This window comes from Takifugu rubripes, chromosome 2, assembly GCF_901000725.2.
Source record: "Takifugu rubripes chromosome 2, fTakRub1.2, whole genome shotgun sequence".
In the NCBI taxonomy this organism is placed as follows: Eukaryota; Metazoa; Chordata; class Actinopteri; order Tetraodontiformes; family Tetraodontidae; genus Takifugu; species Takifugu rubripes.
The window spans coordinates 2,061,134-2,080,410 of record NC_042286.1 but is presented as its reverse complement, the minus strand read 5'-3'; the positions used below and the strand labels follow the sequence as shown (position 1 = coordinate 2,080,410).

Sequence of the window (19,277 nt, the reverse complement as noted above, 5' to 3'; positions counted from 1 at the left end):
TTAGAATTGTGTCATAATTTATGCCCAATGGGTCGTTTTTCTCAAACACGGTCAATAAAGATTAAATTAAAAAATATTTATGAAGGGATTTTGAGTAATATTGCTCGAGAAACATTTTACACGTGGGCTTCTTGATGCTCTTCCAATCTTTCAAAAAGTGCTGTAATCAGATGTATTTAATATACATTTATACAGTGGTGTGTTTACACGGAATGTGTTTTGGTCTTTAATGCAGTCAGGTCAACTAGATTTCAGTTATGGTGTGTGATATTACATTTAGCACCGCTTAAGTTTTAAAATTATGAAAAGAAAGTAGGAACGCAGCCGGAATGATCACGTGGTACACCCAAATGATGTATGAACGTGTTTGATTGGCCTAAATCAGGAGTCCTCTCATCACTGTGTCCAATCAGCATCGAGTATTCATCCGGTTCTTGGTATGTTGTCTCCTCCCACCTCTGGGGTTGGAAATCAAATGACAGTCAGAGGAGGAGGAAGTAGGGGCGAAGGTTCGCTGATACTGCCCGACAAACCAGCACCAACTGACTCAAACTGTGAATTAAAACAATAAACGCCCAACTACAACACGCTGCATTAAAACCCAAAATTCAACCAGGAAAGTCCGATCGGATTTAGCAGCAAAGGGGAAGGCGGACGGCTCCGATACGGGTAAGAATCCAGTGTTTTCTGTCTGGTATGAGGCGGCTTTGTTATCAACAGGTGCTACAGAAACGAGGGTGTTAGCTTGGTTAGTCAGAACAAATAACGCGTTAGATTCATAAACTTTAAGAAAAAGACTGACACACTTGAAGTTTCAGGCGGTAGCTTCTACCTGAAACTAAAGGGACGGTTTATAACCACCAAAGACTCGTCATCTGCGCTCATTGTGAATTAGCTCATAACTCATCTGCTATTAATTAGTCGAACTTGCGCAACAAAAAAAGCAATTTACCCCCCCTAACTAATGGTTTCATAGCTGCTGAAAACTCCGCCTCGGAAAGTGCTGAAACAAAACTGTATTTCCTCATAATTATAAGTGTTTATGAGTGCGGTAATATGTGGTTGCATTTCGGTAATAACTATAGTCAGTCAACACCTGGCACTACAATTAACATGAGAAATTCAGATACTCTTCAATCAAAGATGGATGGCACCCTAAAGTTATCGGGCTACACACGCATATATGTTAAAATCTACAATTTTGACCCATAATAGTCAACAGCGATTTAGCCTGGGTCGTCTTAAGTATTGGCAGAAGGTTGTTTCCATTCTTTTAGGACACTTACCTGATGGGAAAGAGCCATAAATTAATTAAAGGTGCGTTCAGGGACAGCTAAAACCTGCACAAATATTTTTTAAGCAATGTTGCTAAAGAAGAAGCTTTACTGGCACTTTTTGTCATGTAGGTTCTCAGCTGGAACCTGATATAAACAGCAGATGGGAATCCTTAGTCCCATGTCATATTTTACCTGTTAATACCAAAAAAGAACTCCCTAAATACGCTCTGATCATAGTAGCAATAAGAGGAAAAATGGACTTGCATGCTTTGGGTGTGTTACCAGGTCTTGGTTGATTCCACTACGCTGCAGGTGCATACATAGCATTCATTGTTCATATTTGTAGCCAAGAAGTGCTGCACCCTCCATCAAAGTCATCCTAGGCTTGCATAATTCAAGGAAAACATCAAAATCAATGAAGCTACACCCGATTTTTAGACACAACAGTTGATGCTGTGATTCTGACTTTTAAGAGGTCCTTAAAAAAAAAAGAAGTCCCACTCTGTAAACACTGAAATTCTTTGAAACCGATCTCTGTATAGAACGTTATCCTGTTTGCCAACACACCTGAGAACACAGAAAGCAGCGTTTCAGCACGGCGGCAAGGACGGCCGCATTTGGGCCAAAGGCCAAAATAGTACTGAGGTCCTCTGTTTTGTGGAATGTTTTCTAGTGCTCATTCTGGATCGCTGATGGTTGCCATTGACACCAGGCCCGGGTTAGACTTGTGCAAAACCAAAATAGTTCCCAAAATAAGTATTTTAGTCTGACAGACTGACTGGATTAGTCAGATATATAAAAGCTTCTGATCTAAGTAGCTCAATGCTGCTGATCAGTCAGTTAAAGTGGTTTAATGCTTCATTAGTGTTTTTTCTTAAAGGTTTTTGTTGTTATCTTATTATAATTTGTTGTTCTAGTACTATTTAATGGGTTTATATGAGTGTATACAGTGTAAAAGATAATAGTGTTATGAATAGTTTTTTGAGAACTTGTCCATAATATTTACACACTCAGAAATCATCCGTTGTGCCAGTATTGTCTGTCTAAACATCTGAAAGTACATGAACCAGAATGCTCCATCTATAATACCTGTCTCCAACTGCTCTGTTTTTCATCCTCTGACCATTACGAGCGTAGAAACTGTTATTTGTCATGCAGGTAGTGGTTAAGTTTTCTTTTCCAAGTAATGCTTCCCCCACTTAAGACCTCTCTCCTCCCTGGCTCGTGCACACTTAAGCACGGCCGCGTCACAACGTGATCATACAGCCAAATTAAAAGAGAGGAGATGGAAGATGAGAAAGACATTTATGATGATATATCCGAGGGTGCGGTGCTTTTCTTGGTAATATATCCCATCAGACGTTTACTCTACTACACTAGTTTCTGCTGGTGTAGCTAACAACAAGGAGAGACTTGGAGGTTATCTCATGATTTAAAGTATTCTAATAGTATCCGAGTTTATTCCCCCTGTGTTTTATTTGTCTGGTACAGGCTGGTACAGACCTTTTTAAGAAAGCGAGCGTGAGTGAGAGACAGACAGGGAGAGAGAGAGAGCGAGATAAGAGGCCGTTCTGCTCCAGCTCTAAATGATCACATTAGGCTGTTGGATTTATTGGGGGGTTTGTCACAAAATGTGACATTTGTCACACTCTGATATAGTCAATGTAAAGAAAACAGCAAGTGAAGCTGTTGCTCCTGATGCTTATTCTCAGTCCGTCTGTGAATTCGTGGTCGGTTAGTAGTGACACACATGGCTGACGTTACTAAGCCCTAATCTAGCAAAACCTTTCATTTGAAAACACGTCATAGGAGAAAGCAATGTTATTGGATGAAGTTCAGCAGGTGACATTTTATGGTAATAACATACTTGTCTCTGATAATAAAGGGGATGAGGTTCTCTTCCTCAAACCAACAATGATGTAGATTTTGTTTCTTAATTTGCTGTTCACCTGAACATGTTTACTTGTCTGTAGCACGTCAGCCAAGCCAATTATCAGCGAAACGTGGACGGAAATGTTGTTAAATGTCATCCAAACTCATGCAGCTCTTCTTCAGCCCACTCATCTTATCATCCTTTCCTTCTCCAGGCTCTTCATTTCAAACTGGCCTGTCAGACATGCTGCTTCTCCTCTTCTTTCCTATCTTATCTACCCTCATATCACCGTATTTGCCTTTACTGTGGATGTTTGGGTTTGGTTAACGCTGCTTTTAAGCCCTTGTTTGCGCCTAATTTGCCTCCACACAAAATGCATTTTGTTGTAATATTAGTTTACTTCTTAAAGCAGAAACTGCTCCAAACAACTAAAGTATTTTTTTGTTTCATTTGATATTTTGACTAGATTGTGTAATGCAGTTATTGGCGTTACTTGTAAATTTATGCTTTGGGGAGCTATAATTCCTGAAGAGGATAGTTTAGGATATATAGTATAGTATTTTTGTTTTTGTACAAACATACAACAGTACTTTTCAAAGGTAATTATGATCAATTATAACAGGTTTGAGTAAACTAACAGAAAATTGCAAACCCAAAGCACAAAATTTGGACTTACTTGATTGGCTGATTGCTGATTGGCTTCTTGCACTATATTTTGATATTTCTTGATTATTATTATTTGATGTGTCATCTCAATAATTTCCTGGTAGTATGTGCAATGTACTATCACTCTTGTTATTTTCATATTTGCCTAAAACCACCTCTAAAATTCCACTGCAGCCTCCTGACACAGTGTTTCATTGTTATACAGCAACTTTCCACTTTGAGATAATGTTCAAAGGTAAACATCAAGTTTTTAGCTGCAACATCACTTAGTCCTTTAAACATGTCACCCTTCTCTGCCTGTCAGTCACCTTATTACAAAAAACAAAGCCAGATTTTTACCCAAAACTGCAGTGTGGAGACGTACAGCAGCAACATTTAAGAGGGGTCTGATTTTGTTATTACTGGTTACCAACAATAAAGTAAGAGCAGTTTTATGTTTGTAGAACTTGTGATTTCTTCCATTTAAGTGTAATATGGGCAGCAGAAATATTCTGATAGCCCAGGTATGTTAATCTCATGAACAGTCGAGGAGATTACAATAATGGAACGCAGGGAATTGTAAAAATCCAAACTGATTAGCCTCTTTGAACAAATATGCGATGGAATTTAGGATGTTGGGTCTCCCTCAATAAAAGATGTAATCTTAAATTACCTCATAAAGATAAAAAAAAACTGCAAATCTAGACTTTATTTGGGATGGTGTGTCTGCCCAGTGCCCAGTGTGTGTTTCTGTTGCTTCACACTGCACCTGAACTATGATTTAAGCCATTTTTCCTGTATTCCTCTAAGTATTGCCAGAATTGGATCATCATTTACTGTTTTATTGTGTTCACTGTCAGCTGACTGACCTCTGGCAGAAACGTTTAAAGGTTAAACTGCTCGTCACTGAAATGCAGCCTTATCAGCCGTCACATTTAGCATATTTTCTGCACTGTTGTCCAGAAATATCTTTCAAAGTTACTGTTTTAAATTAGATCTTTTTATTCATTTACAAGTTGGCAGTCAATGTGGTTATTCTGGCCTTTGCTAAGGAAAGAGCCGCAAAAACCAAGCAAAGTCAAATGATCTCGGTACACAGCATGTTGTGTTGTGTATCCAACGCACTGTGAACGTCCATCAATCCATCCTTCTGTCCATCTTCTCGTCCAGATCCAGATCCGAAGAATCCGAGTTTACTGTCAGATAGGGATTCAACACAGAGCTTTTGTGCTCTGCTTGAACTTGCACGCTGCACTTTTGTTTTATGTTGAATTTTGACAATGAAAACATGTAAATGCGGTGGGTTTTGAGCACACACATCTACCCCTCCCCCATCACTGGAATTCTGTTCCCAGCACCGCCTGACATTCCTCACTGCTGCATGGGACGCGTGTGTGTGTGTGTGTGTGTGTGTGTTTATAGGCGATATCCTATCAGCAACATGCTGTCGTGACACCTACAGATAAGAAGATATCATCCGTCCATCAATCTTCCACATGTTTGTCCTCTCTCTGTGTGTGTGTCTCTGTCTCTCACTGATTATTTGCGTCTTACTGGCCTCGTTTGAACCCCCACTGATTTTTGTCATCCATAACCCCTCCCTCCCACCACCCGTCCCATTAATAACATGTAACTTGTGCACACAGAGGAACCTCCTTCTGCTGACAAAGCTGTTGTCATGGTTATGAGTGCGAGTGTGAGGACTTTGATGACGTTATATTGTTACGCTTGGACTGCTGAGAGAAAGCCGACCATTGAAGTAGAAGTGACTCGAGCACCCTTTACACTGCTCCTTAGACGACCTTTTAGAGCAGCATCTGTAGAAACGTTAGCTGAGCCGTGGGAGTCAAAACGGTCCCATGGGCATGAATCTGTAGTGTTGATGGAGGAACCTGAAATTGAATGTTTTTTTTAATTTATTTTTTATTGTGTTGTAACGTCAGAAACTGGGTAATGTGGGCCGATGCAGATTTTTAAAATAAGAAATTGGCCCATCTCCCATACCTTTTTTAAAATCACTGCATTGAGTTTTGTTATCATTTATTCCACAGGTAATCAAAGAAATAATAAAATAATAACTTGATTGTTTTAAGGTTATTCAGCCCACCATTACAGTATATGTGAATGAGGTCAAATTCATCTTTCTCTTTCCAGATCTTTCTCAGATCTGGTGTAAAACTCGGTCGATACGGTCTGTCACTCTGAAAACACACATGATCGTTGGACTTCCAAGTTAAACACTACGAGCGGTAATATCTCGCGATCGTACGCGACCACACGTCCCTACCACGACCCTCAATATCAGCTGCCTGTCGGAGCCCGATGACGCTGCTGCTGCGTTTTGGTGAAGGAAGTAGTGGACGCAAAACCTCAAATTGTCTCGTCTCATCTTCTTAATCACTTTATCCCTTTCGGGGTCATGGGGAGGTTACACAATGGGCGAAGGCAGGGGCCACCCTGGATGAGTGGCCAGTTCATCACAGGGCCCATGTGAGCATTTGCAGGTTCGGCACCTTGCTCAAGGGTGCCTCGGCAGTGCTCCCAGGGTGTTTTGGCACCTTCCATGTTTTGTCTACAATGTGGCTCGAACCTAGAACTCTCAGCCCAGTTCCCAACAGACCAACGCCCAACATGGCGTGTGTGACAACGCCAAATCTGCGGAAAGGCCGATGCCAGTCAACGAGGGGAATATCAGCCGATGCTGATATTTAGTCAATATCAAGATTCATTCCTAGTAGAAAGATTCGTGGAGTTGATCACTGCAAATTATATTTGGACCAGACGTGGCTTAAACATTGCTTTACGAGATGCATTTGTCCAAGGTGGACAAGCAAAAGTATCACTACACATTGCACAAATCTGATTTATGACTAGTTTCAGCCTTTGGTTTAGACATGACTCGGAGTTCATCTGGCAGCTGTAAAATATTTCCAAAAAAACCTCAACATTTTCAGATATGAGCTGTTTTAATGCTGTTTAATTTATTTTTATCCGTTCTTCTGTCCATTCTAGGTCAATCTATCATGGCAGTCATGTTTAGTGAGCTGCCGTCTTAGACTTGCTTCCCCTAGAGAGATACAAACAGTATCTGAACTCCTCTTGAATCAACACGCCTTTGACTCTGGGGTGTGAGGGATGACTACTTCCCATCTAAACGGCCACGTGGCTGGAGAGGGAGGAGGAGAAGGCCGAGGAGGAGATGAAGAGCTGAGGGGGGGACAGCAGCACCGGGAAATGGCTGTAGATTGTCCAGGAGAGCTGGGGAGTCGAACGCTACCGCTGCGTCGATCTGCACAGCTGGAGAGGATACGACAGCACCAAGTACGTATAAAAATGCCAACTCACTGTTGCTCTGAATCAAAACATCTATTTATCCTGTATTTTAATGTTAAATGCCACTGAAATTCAAAACAAATGCAAAAACAATATTTTATGCATTGATGAATTGGGCACTATTTGCAGAATACAGGAAAAACTTTAAAAAAAATCGTGATTCCACAGAATGAATATGTTTGTTTGCACCTGTGCCAGGAAGATCTTCGGCGGCGTAAAGAGGAGGAGGGCCGGCAGCTGGACCTGAATGCTTCTCTAAGACTCAGGAAACTCTCCCAACATCCTCACATTGGCATTGACAATCCTACATTTCTCCAAGACTCACACACACCACTGCAGCCGGTGCTCAGTAGCCAGCACACACCTGCTCTACTGGGTAAAATGCAGATTTTTACATTTCCTTTTCAAGCTGAAGTTGCTCAGGTATTAAATAACGCAGTCACCGCCATTTTCTTGATTTAAGAAGTAATCATTTACTATTAAGTAGTAACACTTAAGAATTTTAAAGCAGTATATTACGATTATCCAGGTGCCATTTCAGAAAGTTAGCTTGCTTATTGCAAGAAGAATGTGAGACATCAGGAATGGTTCAGGAAAAGAGGAGGGAAGGGGAGACTCATGATGGGAACTTAATTAAAAGTTTGCCAGGAGTGGTCCTGTTGACACGCAGAGGTAAAGCGTTGCAGCAAGTTGCAGTCTTTGATACGAATGCTAATCTGCCGGCAGTTGTAGCTTTAACTGTAAGGTCATTCAACAGGAAAGGCTCCTTTAACTGGTTGTTTTTTCTTCTTGATTTGAGAAAGCTCTTTCCTTTGTTTCTGATTTTTCTTTTGCTTGCAGAGTTGGAGGAGTTGCTGCTGTCGCTGAAGCAAGTCCGGGGCTGCCTTGCTGACCAGCAGAGTCAGAATGACATAGAGCTGGTTCTTACCCTGCTGCATAAGGTAATATAAAGGGAATTAAGATCGGAAAAGCTCGCAGACAGTATGTGATTGTGTTGTTTTTCAAGATTTCCTGAGCTTTGAGGTAGAAGGTATTTGTGCAGCAGCGCACTCCCCACTGACTGAGCTAGGAGATCCGTGACAAGTGGGGCCTCACAGATTCCCACACAGGGAAAGGGAGGCTGAAGGCTGTATGTAGGCAGCTAAAATATTTTTGGAATTGCAAGTACCGATATTGCTGATATTAAACTTCGTAAGCTTCTCTCAATGCTTCAAGTTAAAAAAATAACTTGACTGTTTCGGTCCGATCAGTGTAGTAAATAAATGGGATGTTTACTGTTATTTTGGAAGCATTGTTGCTTTCTAAGGTGTATTTTCAAGTCATATATTCTCAATTTTGTTCCATGATTTGACTTTTAAATAATACCTATTGGTTTGGATGCCAGAAATCATTGACAAAATGATTTACTTGCAAAGAGTTAGTGTTACCCAGACTGAGATTGTTTGATTTAACAAAAAAAAAACTACAACAGAGTTTACAAGTGTGATGGAACATCCTGGTATTTTCTCTCTGGTAGTCTGATTTCCAGTCCGCGCTGAAGATACATAATGCAGTGGCCGCCAGCATGCACCGACCTTCTCCTCCGTACCCACACACAGAGCAGGCACTTCAGCTGGCCATGGAGGTAACATGATTTTAATGAATCCAAAAGTAACACGCACACACACACACAGAGCTCTGGTCATTGAGTGCTTAATAACAGGGACAGAGACAAAGAAGCTTTGTTCAGCATCAATTAAAGCTGAAACACTGGTTCGTACCCTGCGTGTACTTAGCAACACACATCTTTGCATATAATCATGCAAACATTCCTCAGTCTTTAGATGTTCAGCAGAAGCTTAGCAGATTTTCTCATAATAATCATTTAACTTTTTGGTTTCATTTCACTTTTCAAAAGAATTACTCTGTAAAACAGGATTTTACTCTAACGTTTGTAAAGAAGGTAGAACATTTTGTTGCAGTGCACTGATTTATGATTCCTTCATGAGTCATTTCAAAGTAATATTGCAAGTGTAAACATGATTATGAAATTATTATTCACTTTTTTATTTACTTAGTTGGTGTTGAAACGTTTTACTGCGATAACTCCCCGTTCCGTGGTTAAACCTCGTTAAAAATAGGCACATATTTTCTGCTCTGTGTGGGTTTCTCCACCCCCTGCCCTGTTTTTGGCTTTCAGGAAAATGAGCTTTGGCTCTTGTGCTCCCAGAAACATGTTTCTATTGTAAGTGCTTATTGGACAGAAACAAAAATGTAAAAATGTGGCCGTGCACAGAGGTGCATGACCGGGATACAAAACATTTCATGTTCAGCTCCTATTGCTGTTCGATTGGGGCCCCTTGAAACACTTTGTAAAATCTTTTAATTTTTGGACCGCTTTTCTCACATATATTCTTTATTTCTTTCCAGTTAACTTAACAGATTGTCAACATTTGGTTGTGTATTCTTTTTGTAGCTGTTGTTTTTTTACACGTCTCCTCAAGTGGAATGTTGGGTCATACCTCCAAACTTAAAATTGTTACTTCTAGTAGATAACTGCTCATACACTGAGGATAGGAACTTATTTAGACTTTAGGCCTAAACACTAGAACTGATTAATACATAGAAGGGAATTAATAGCCTTTGCAGAGGATATGGGATCTCATTTTTATTTTTTGGTTTTGGAAATGACTATGTTGATCTGTTTTATACAGACTGGACTAAAGTTGTGTGAGAAAATAGTTGGTCAGCCTACTTAACTAATGAGGTTTTGTAGTTTCTATCCTGGTGGTGTTCAAACTAGCAGGACATTCCCTTAACCTGCCAAAAAGAGTTTGTTAATTGAATCACATTCATGGCATGAACGCAGGTCAGAAGTCTCCTCCAGCAATGCCAGAACAAAGAAGGACTGGAACTACACAGCTTGCTCTCAGAGATACATGTGCAGGTAGAGGCACACAAACACACACCAATGATCTTCCTTGGATTTTGTCTGTATCAATGGAACCTTATTAAGATTCCTCTTGTATGTGTGTTTGTGTTGCAGTCTTTGCTTCAGGCCCACGACAGCATAGCAGAGAAAGAAATGGAGCCTGAGCCGCTGCCCACCCAAGGAGAGACACTGACCCAGTGGGGAGGAGAGACTGTTAAGATCATTCGGATAGAGAAGGCCAAAGACATACCACTGGTGAGAGCAGCACTGCTTCACTTAAGACTGTTGATAGAGGAGATCCTTCTTATCATTTATTTAACAAATTCTGCTTAAGGTTCTCTCTAGGTCATTATTCTAAGGACAGTCTGGTCGATTTAAACAAGGGGCTGTACGTTCCTAATCATTTAGGTCTAAAACTACAAATAGGAAGATTTTTCTTTTTAAATTGCTCCTGTTACGCAGTAGGTATGCCTGTCCTGGATGGATCCCAGGTTGTTCCCATCTCAAAACATCTCGATTCTTTTCACAGGCAATCTCAAGGGGTTTCATTACTTCAAGAAAGCGGACATTTTTGTAAACTTTGCTTCAATGCGAGAATCGCAGAGACTCATGTGAGAGTCAGGCTGACATGTTTTCTCAATAATGGGAGTTCTTCAGACTACTGTGGCGTCACGTAGCTTTTTTTACAGAGCGGTGCTCGCTTTGCTAACGTGGCGAACACCTTCTACATCTGTCTGGCTCTTACAGTATTTGCTCATTTATTACACCACACGATACACTGTCTCCTCTAAGTTCAGTCTTTATTTGATTCTTTAAATCTGTTACAGATTCAGTCTGGTTAAGAATAAATTACTCTCTTTCGTCAGGTTCTGTCGCAGGCCATCAAAGGAATGAGGCACCTTTGACTTTTTCCATATTTGAGCTATATTTCAATCTTCTGAATCCACACTTTCCCTTTTCTGGCGAGATTACTTTCCAAATCATAGACAGCATCCATTTTTCCCTTGACTTCTGACACCATGTAATCTACAGTATGAGTCACAGACCAGGCAGGTGTGGCCAAGCAAACTGCACGTTGCTTCCCATTGCAATCCAACAAATTAGATCAGAGACTATTAGAGTGCCACAGCTTAATACATGAAGGAAATTCAAATATTTTTTGTCACATTTGTGCACATTAATTTTCACATCCAATTTTCACAAGTGCCCCAAATATTACATTTGTTCTTCCTGGATATGTTTAAATCTATTCAGTGATTACAACGGTTACTGCTTGAATAGCAAAACCAACCTCAGCCATTTTTGGCTTTTCATAAGTGAAATTAATAATGAAAATGGTATTTTAGTAATATGTGGCTGATGGAAAAGCACACAGTATGTGAGTTAACCAGGGTAATCAATAAGCTCTCTGTCTTCTTTACATTGTACACTACTTTCACTTTTTTAACTGATGAGTAGCTTTAATTATTCTGATAAATGTGCCCCACAAATGTTGTAATGACTTGATTTCAGTAAACCAGAATGTTCTCTATTGCTGTTTATGTTTTGTAGGGGGCGACGGTTCGTAATGAAATGGAAAGTGTAGTGATTAGTCGGATTGTTCGAGGAGGGGCAGCAGAGAAGAGCGGCCTATTATCAGAGGGAGACGAAATATTGGAGATAAACGGTGTCGAGATCAGAGGAAAAGATGTCAACCAAGTCTTTGATATTCTTGTAAGTATGAACATATGGTTGCTGTGAGAAAATCTTAGATTATCATATGCAATCTAATCTCCAGCATCAGCGAGTTAAACCATTTTTCTGCTTCTCCATTTTGTTTTACATCGTTCGACCCTGGCTCAACTGCACTTACACTTAAACATGTGTTTTGATTCATTATTTAAATACACATGAATGCAGCCGAGACTATAAAAGTATGTTGACCGCTTGTTTTTCTGTGTTTATATGTTCACATCAGGCCGACATGCACGGCCTCCTGACCTTTGTGCTTATTCCCAGCACTCATACCAGACCCCCTCCTGTAAAAGAGAATGTGGTGAGTTCCTCACTGCCAGGCTCCTATAAAAGAGTGTATGTTACAGTTTGGGAATTGAATTGTCTAAAAGTTTTCCTCCCAACTTTGTGCTGCGTCTCCTCCAGGTCCATGTAAAGGCTCATTTTGATTATGACCCGTCGGATGACCCCTACGTGCCATGTAGAGAGTTGGGCCTGTCCTTCCAGAAGGGAGACATCCTTCACATCATCAGCCAATCGGATCCTAACTGGTGGCAGGCCTACAGGGATGGAGACGAGGACAACCAGCCACTAGCTGGACTAGTACCAGGTGGTGCTTTTTGTCAGGGCTGATTGTTTTCGGTCAGGTGAACACGACCTGGCTGACTGCCTCTGTCTACAGCTAAATCTGTTTCATTCTAAAAGTGTTTATTATTTTTCATTAGGCAAGAGCTTCCAGCAGCAGAGAGAGGCTATGAAACAGACCATAGAGGAGGACAAGGAGCCAGAGAAGTCTGGTAAGTGTCTTTTTGTTTGTGTATGTAGGCGTGTATATACACACATACACACCTCAAAACATAAAGGGAACACTAAAATAACACATCCTAGTAAATACTTATATAAATACCTACATACCGTAATTTCTGGACTACAGAGCGCGCCTGATTAAAAGCCGCATAATCTAATTTTAGTAAGAAAATCAATTTTGTACTTATACAAGCCGCACCGGATTTTAAGCCGCAGGTATCCCACGTAGTACTCCTCCTGTTCCTCCTTGCACAAAGGCAGACGTAGCAGTCTGCTGCTGGGTTGTTGCCATTCTACAGCCTCCTCCATGTCTCCTGATGTACTGGACTGTCTCCTGGCAGCCATGGTGTCCATGCTCTGGACACTATGCTAACATCAGCAAACCTACTTGCCACCGCTCGCATTGATGTGCCATCCTGATGAGCTGCACTACCTAAGCCACTTGTGTGGGGTGAAGACTCTGTCTCCTTCTACCACTAGAGCGAAAGCACCTCCAGCATTAAGAATTGACCAAAAAGAAAGCATAGGAACTGAAACGTATTGGGGGTGTCATGCTAATTGCCTCTAATTTGCACCTGTTGTCTAGCCTATTTGCACAAGTAGGTGCTTCTATAGGGGGCAGTTTGATTTCACACAAGTGTGCTTGACTTGGAGTTACATTGTGTTGCTTAAGTGTTCCCTTTATTCTTTTGAGCAAATTTGTGGTTCTAAAATGTGACTGGTGCTTGTGTTCAGGAAAACTGTGGTGTGCCAAGAAGAACAAAAGGAAGAGAAAGAAACTGCTCTACAATGCCCATAGGAATGATGGTACAACTTACTTGTATTTTATTACGCTGTGTCATCATTTTCTTTGTGTCATAAAAACAAAGTGGAGCATGCATTTTCTCGATGAAGCCAGTATTTCAACTAATCCATTTGTAAATGTGTGACACAATCTGTTGGTGCACAGTGGCAGCTGTAAATGTGTACTCAAGTGTGCAAATACTCATTTCCCTATTTGTAAATAGTACGTGACACAATCTGTAAAAGCAGATGTGTAAACTGGTGTATGCCACCAGTTGGCACTAGCGCCCAGTGGGTCCAGGGTAAACTGACATTAACTTTTGCTGTTTGACAATTCTAAATGAGAACTGCTCAACTTTAACAGTCTTTGTTAAGAATATTTTATCCTTTCACAACATAATTGTTGTTATTTGTTGATTCTATCTTTCCATTTGCCAAGATGTCGACAATGAGGAGATACTCACCTACGAGGAAATGGCTCTGTATCACCAACCGGCCAATCGGAAGAGGCCGATCGCACTGATTGGTCCGACGGGCTGTGGACAGGCAGAGCTTAGACAGAGACTGCTGAACAACCAACCAGATCGCTTCGCTGGAGCCGTACCTCGTAAGATCACACGTAGCCGTACACAATCGCACACTGATGGAGCAGCCATCTCTACCTGCCTTTCATTGTGTGTGCAGACACCACTCGGAGCCGTCGAGAAGGCGAGCAGAGCGGCCGAGATTACCACTTTGTGTCCCGTCAGACATTTGAGGCCGAACAGACTGCAGGTACGATGCCAAGATCTGGTCTACGATTTCTGGTCTTTCTTCAGATAACGGATCTGGGATCAGTTACACGAGCCGCACACTAAATTTTTCGTAATCAGGATGGATGGAGTGTCCAAAACATATGGCCGAGTGTCCAAAACATATGTTTTGCCATATGTTTTGAACGCTCGGGTGAAGAGAGGAGCAGAGCTGTCAACTGATCACTACCTGGTGGTGAGTTGGATCAAGTGGTGGGGGAAGCCACCGCGCGGACCTGGCAGGCCCAAACGCTTAGTGAGGGTGTGTTGGGAACGCTTGGTGGAGGAACCTGTCAGGCTGGTCTTCATCTCCCACCTCCGACAGAGCTTTGATCGCGTTCCGAGGGCAATAGGGGACATTGAGTCTGAATGGGCCATGTCCGCTCCACCATTGTCGAGGCGGCTGTCACAAGCTGTGGCTGCAAGGCCGCTGGTTCTGGTTGTGGCAGTAATCCCCGTACCCGATGGTGGACACCAGAGGTGAGGGGAACCCTCTCGCTGAAGAAAGAGGCCTACAGGTCATGGCTGGTCTGTGGGTCTCCGGAAGCAGCTGACCGGTACAGGTTGGCTAAGCGGGCTGTGGCCGAGATGGTCGCGGAGGCAAAAACTCGGGCATGGGAGGAGTTTGGTGAGGCTACGGAGGAAGTCTTTCGGTTGGCTCCGAGAAGATTCTGGCAAACTGTCCGGCGCCTTAGGGGCGGCGGGCGGCAACTTGCTCACACCAGGTGTGCGTGGGGAGCTGCTGATGTCTCCTGGGGCAATTATCCAGCAGTGGAAGGAATACTCCCAGGAGCCCCTCAATCCTACCAACACGTATCCTCAAGGTGGAACAGAGTCAGGAGACCAGGAGGTGGACCATCCAATTTCCAGAGCGGAAGTTGCCGAGGTAGTGAAACAGCTGCCTGGCGGCGGAGCTCCGGGAGCGGATGAGATCCGCCCGGGGTATCTTAAGGCTCTGGATGTTGTAGGGCTGTCCTGGTTGACACGCCTCTGCAACATTGCCTAGACACTGGGGGCAGTGCCCTTGGACTGGCAGACTGGGGTCCCTATTTTTAAGAGTGGGGAGCAGAGGGTGTGTCCCAACTATAGGGAATCACACTCCTCAGCCTCCCTGGGAAAGTCTATGCCAGGGTGCTGGAAAAGAGGATCAGATCAATAGTCGAACCGGTCGATCTACGTCCCAGTCCTCACCTATGGCCATCAACGCTGGGTGATGACCGAAAGAACGAGATTGCGGTTACAAGCGGCTGAAATGAGTTTCCTCCGCAGGGTGGCAGGGCTCAGCCTTAGAGATAGGGTGAGAAGCTCGGACATCCGGGAGGAGCTCGGAGGAGAACCGCTGCTCCTCCACATTGAGAGGAGTCAGTTGGGGTGGCTCGGGCATCTGGTTAGGATGCCTTCCGGACGCCTCCCTTTAGAGGTGTTCCGGACATGTCCCACCGGGAGGCAGCCGGCCCAGGACCAGGTGGAGGGATTACATCTCTCACCTGGTTTGGGAGCGGCTGGGGGTCCCCCCGGAGGAGCTGATGGAAGTGGAGGGGAGAGGGCTGTCTGGGCATCCCTCCTGAAGCTGCTGCCCCTTGAACCCGGATCCGGATAAGCACGAAAAAACGAAACGAAACAAAAGATGGATGGAAAAAACAGAACAGATAGAAAACAGTATTTAATACAATTGTATGAGGTTTCATGTCTGAAAAATCATATCAGGAAAAGTCTATTGGTCAAATGAAATACATGTGAATGTGGAAGGTAGGTTCTTTTTAAGGCACAGATCTGATGAAGACAACCAAAAAAACGTAAATGTTCTAAAGCGCTGAGGTCTCACCGTCCATCTCATTGCATTCTAAAATTAAAGATGTTGAGAACCACCAGGACTGTTCCCAGAACTGGCCCGAAGGTCACTCTTGCTCAGCACCAGAGATCCTGTATGTAGATGTAGCATTGTCCAATTTCCTAAAGATCAAGATTCTCCATCGCTTTTTCATTGGAGGGTTATTGGGTAAAAGCTGACGTATGATTTTTTTTTTATTTGTACATAAAATTAGAGTAAAAAGATCTGTAAATTTTCCAAGTGGGTTGTAGATGTGCAGCACAACATTGATCATGTTGTTTACCAAGGTAGAACATGGTTGGAACTGAAGATAAATGATGGCTGGAAGCCTCAGATATGTTGGTTTTACTTCCAGGGAAGCTGATCGAATCTGGCGAATTTGAGAAGAATCTATATGGGACGAGCACGGACTCTGTGAGGCAGGTCATCAACACTGGAAAAATCTGTGTGCTGTGTCTGCACACACAGGTGCTCAACACACGTGCACGCGTACGACATTACAGCACATGGACTCAGCAGAGAGATTTCCTGAACTGTGTTTGTATTCCCAGGCTCTAAAGGTGCTGAGAAGCTCTGATTTAAAGCCGTACATCATCTTCATAGCCCCACCCTCACAGGAAAGACTCCGAGCCCTCCTCGCTAAGGACAACAAGAACCCCAAGGTTTGTTTGACCATTCTCTGCATCTACACCCAAATAAGACTAGAATTAGGTCCTCCATCTCTAAATGCCACGGTAACATCTGTATGTGTGTGGTGAACAGCCTGAGGAGCTGCGTGACATCATCGAGAGAGCCCGAGAGATGGAGCAGAGCTGCGGTCACTTGTTTGACGCCATCATTGTCAACACAGACCAGGACAAAGCCTTTAATGAGCTGCTGCGACTCATCAACAAACTGGACACTGAGCCCCAGTGGGTGCCATGCTCCTGGTTACGCTAACACTCACAACACACACTCAACCACCAGTCACGGTGTTGATAGTGGGGGACACATTTCCAGAGGTTGGAGTAGATACCGAAATGCTGTGACAGCGGTGGAGCAGAGTGTTGGGGTTAAAATAAATCTGAGATTTTGAGTGTTTTGGACTAACACTGGCATCATTTTAATGAATTGTTGTTATGTTGTAGGGTCATTACAGAAGTCACAATATTAGAGGTGCAATATGTTTGATAGTTGCTAGGTGAGTCTCATTTTCTCAGATCGTGACCCCCCCACACACACACAATGCCAGTATTTGATAGCTTCTCGTATTATGCGTTGCACCTTCAGTAAATAAATATAGACATGTGTGACTGTTAGCCTTACAACAACAAAACATCTTGTGATATTTAAATCATAACTTAAAACTTTGTCGAAATGCTGATTTTAATGCTGCAACTTTATTTTTCTATTTTCTGGAAATATTTCCCTAAAATTCCCAATTCAACCATAACGGCCACACATATTGTCTTCCAAATAACTGTTGATTATATTGAATATATGCTCCAAATTGGTCCGTTTTAAAATGAAGACTTTTCTCTATTCTAACACTGCTTGGTTAATGTTTATACTCTGTGTGTTTTGGTTTTTAAACCCCAAACATGTAGATCTTCTCGACTGAGTCCAAAATATTAAAAAGTAATCTTTAACTCTTCAGCACATCAAAGTCCAACGTTACTGTTGCTGTGTTGAGTTAATGACCCATTTCTGTGTAAATGTTGAAAACACTAATGTGGCTTCTTGAAATCTCAGATTTTATAGTTGTTGTTTAACCCTAATTCTCTGCTTTCCTTCAAAAAGTGATATTTCTCTGCACATAATCAGCATCTTCTAGAGTGTATTGATCTTATGGCACTGATAACGACACACACACACACACACTTTGCCTATAGACTGTCCTGAAAAGGAGGAAAATTACTCTTTGATGTTGAGCGTGACCAAACCGTTCTTTTTTTTTTTTTCCCCTGTCTTTTGTGTTGTTCCTCGGAGAAATGCACCCTGTAATCATTTCAAGCATTATGTTTGAAGAGTATTTAAATTATGACGGTCATTTTTATTCTTTTTGACTTTGCTGAGAATCGGAGAGATTTTATACTCAGGCTTCCTCTATATTTGTGGCTTGGAGCACAGAAAGTGTACAAATTGTTCGACACTACTGTGAAAGACCCACAGAGTTCCTACGAATGACCAAAAGCACCCTCTCACATTCGGTTTATACTGGAAACAGCAATGGGTGCGACCCCGCCCTCTGCCTGCTGGTTGCAACTGTGCGAACATGGTCGTCCTGGTGATACACTTAACAATAAACACTAAAACAACACACACTGCACTTGATGTTTCTCTGCTGACTGTTGAATCTTCTGCCTCATTTCTGAATCAATGTGTCTGATGTTTTCCATTCCTGTTTGATCACATTTAAGTAGAAGTGACCTCTGCAGATTCACAAAAGCCTTTAAGTCCTAGATTTTAGTCATGCTTCCTTATCAGCACACGATGCTGGAGTCATGATATATTTAGTGTGTGTGCGATTGAACGTATGTGTCTGGATTTGTCTTTGAAGACGGTGAAGTATTATTGTGACTCAACGTAGGCCTGACACTGTATCACTGTTATCACCGTGTAGAGCAATTGTGTATTTGGAATATGAATAGATGTGTGTAGTCCAGACAGCACCAATGGACGGCAGGATATGACTCCCCCGCCTCAGCAGAGAGGGAGTGTGGGGGTTTGGGTAACATGAAACTGACTATATTGAATGTAAAGTTTATTGATACCACTTCATGTTTATGAAACGCCACTTCTTCCTGAGGAAAAAAAAACATTTTGTATGAATATTCACAATAAATAAATAAATAGATAATTACTACAAATCAGTCTGTTTTTTTATTATTTATTTAAAACCTGGAACAAAAATAAAAGCAAGATTTTATGTTATGACCATGAAATGAAACACCAGTTTGTCTACGTTTGTTGAGTTCCTCCAATTTTGTAAATGTACACTGCTCAAACAAATTAGAGGAACACTAATCAGAGTATAGCAACCTATCAGTCAAACTTCTGACACTGATCTGGTCAGTTAAGTAGCAGAGGGGGTTGTTAATCAGTTTCTGCTGCTTTCTTGTTAATGAAATCAACAACAGGAGCATCAGAGGGGCAACAATGAGACGGCCCCCAAAACCTGTACCTGGACGCTACAGAGGTTGCACAAGTAGTCCAACTCCTCCAGGATGGCACATCAATATGTGCTGTTGCAAGAAGGTTTGCTGTGTCTCCCAGCACAGTCTCAAGAGCCTGGATGACATTTCTGACCAAACAATCAGAAACAGGCTCCATG

At 42.3% G+C, this 19,277-nt stretch overlaps 1 protein-coding gene across 1 annotated transcript; it reads left to right on the top strand.

Annotated features, from left to right (window-relative positions):
* The first annotated feature begins 463 nt into the window (after positions 1 to 463).
* On the top strand, positions 464 to 18,813 carry pals1a (protein associated with LIN7 1, MAGUK p55 family member a). Its single transcript, XM_003962283.3, has 17 exons — positions 464 to 669; positions 6,808 to 7,116; positions 7,327 to 7,504; positions 7,969 to 8,069; positions 8,645 to 8,752; positions 9,977 to 10,054; positions 10,154 to 10,294; positions 11,591 to 11,752; positions 11,997 to 12,074; positions 12,179 to 12,362; positions 12,478 to 12,549; positions 13,295 to 13,366; positions 13,782 to 13,949; positions 14,027 to 14,116; positions 16,320 to 16,432; positions 16,516 to 16,626; positions 16,727 to 18,813. Exons 2-17 carry the CDS (start codon positions 6,931 to 6,933, stop codon positions 16,901 to 16,903), a joined length of 2,019 nt encoding a protein of 672 aa, XP_003962332.2. The 5' UTR covers positions 464 to 669; positions 6,808 to 6,930; the 3' UTR covers positions 16,904 to 18,813.
* Positions 18,814 to 19,277: the final 464 nt, after the last annotated feature.

What these genes read in the sequence shown, in the direction of transcription:
- pals1a (XM_003962283.3), top strand. Translation starts at nt 6,931, where the DNA reads ATGACTACTTCCCATCTAAACGGCCACGTGGCTGGAGAGGGAGGAGGA. An exon ending in GCACACACCTGCTCTACTGG is followed by an intron (nt 7,505 to 7,968) that starts GTAAAATGCAGA and finishes TTTTGCTTGCAG; the next exon opens with AGTTGGAGGAGTTGCTGCTG. An exon ending in TGAGGCCGAACAGACTGCAG is followed by an intron (nt 14,117 to 16,319) that starts GTACGATGCCAA and finishes TTTTACTTCCAG; the next exon opens with GGAAGCTGATCGAATCTGGC.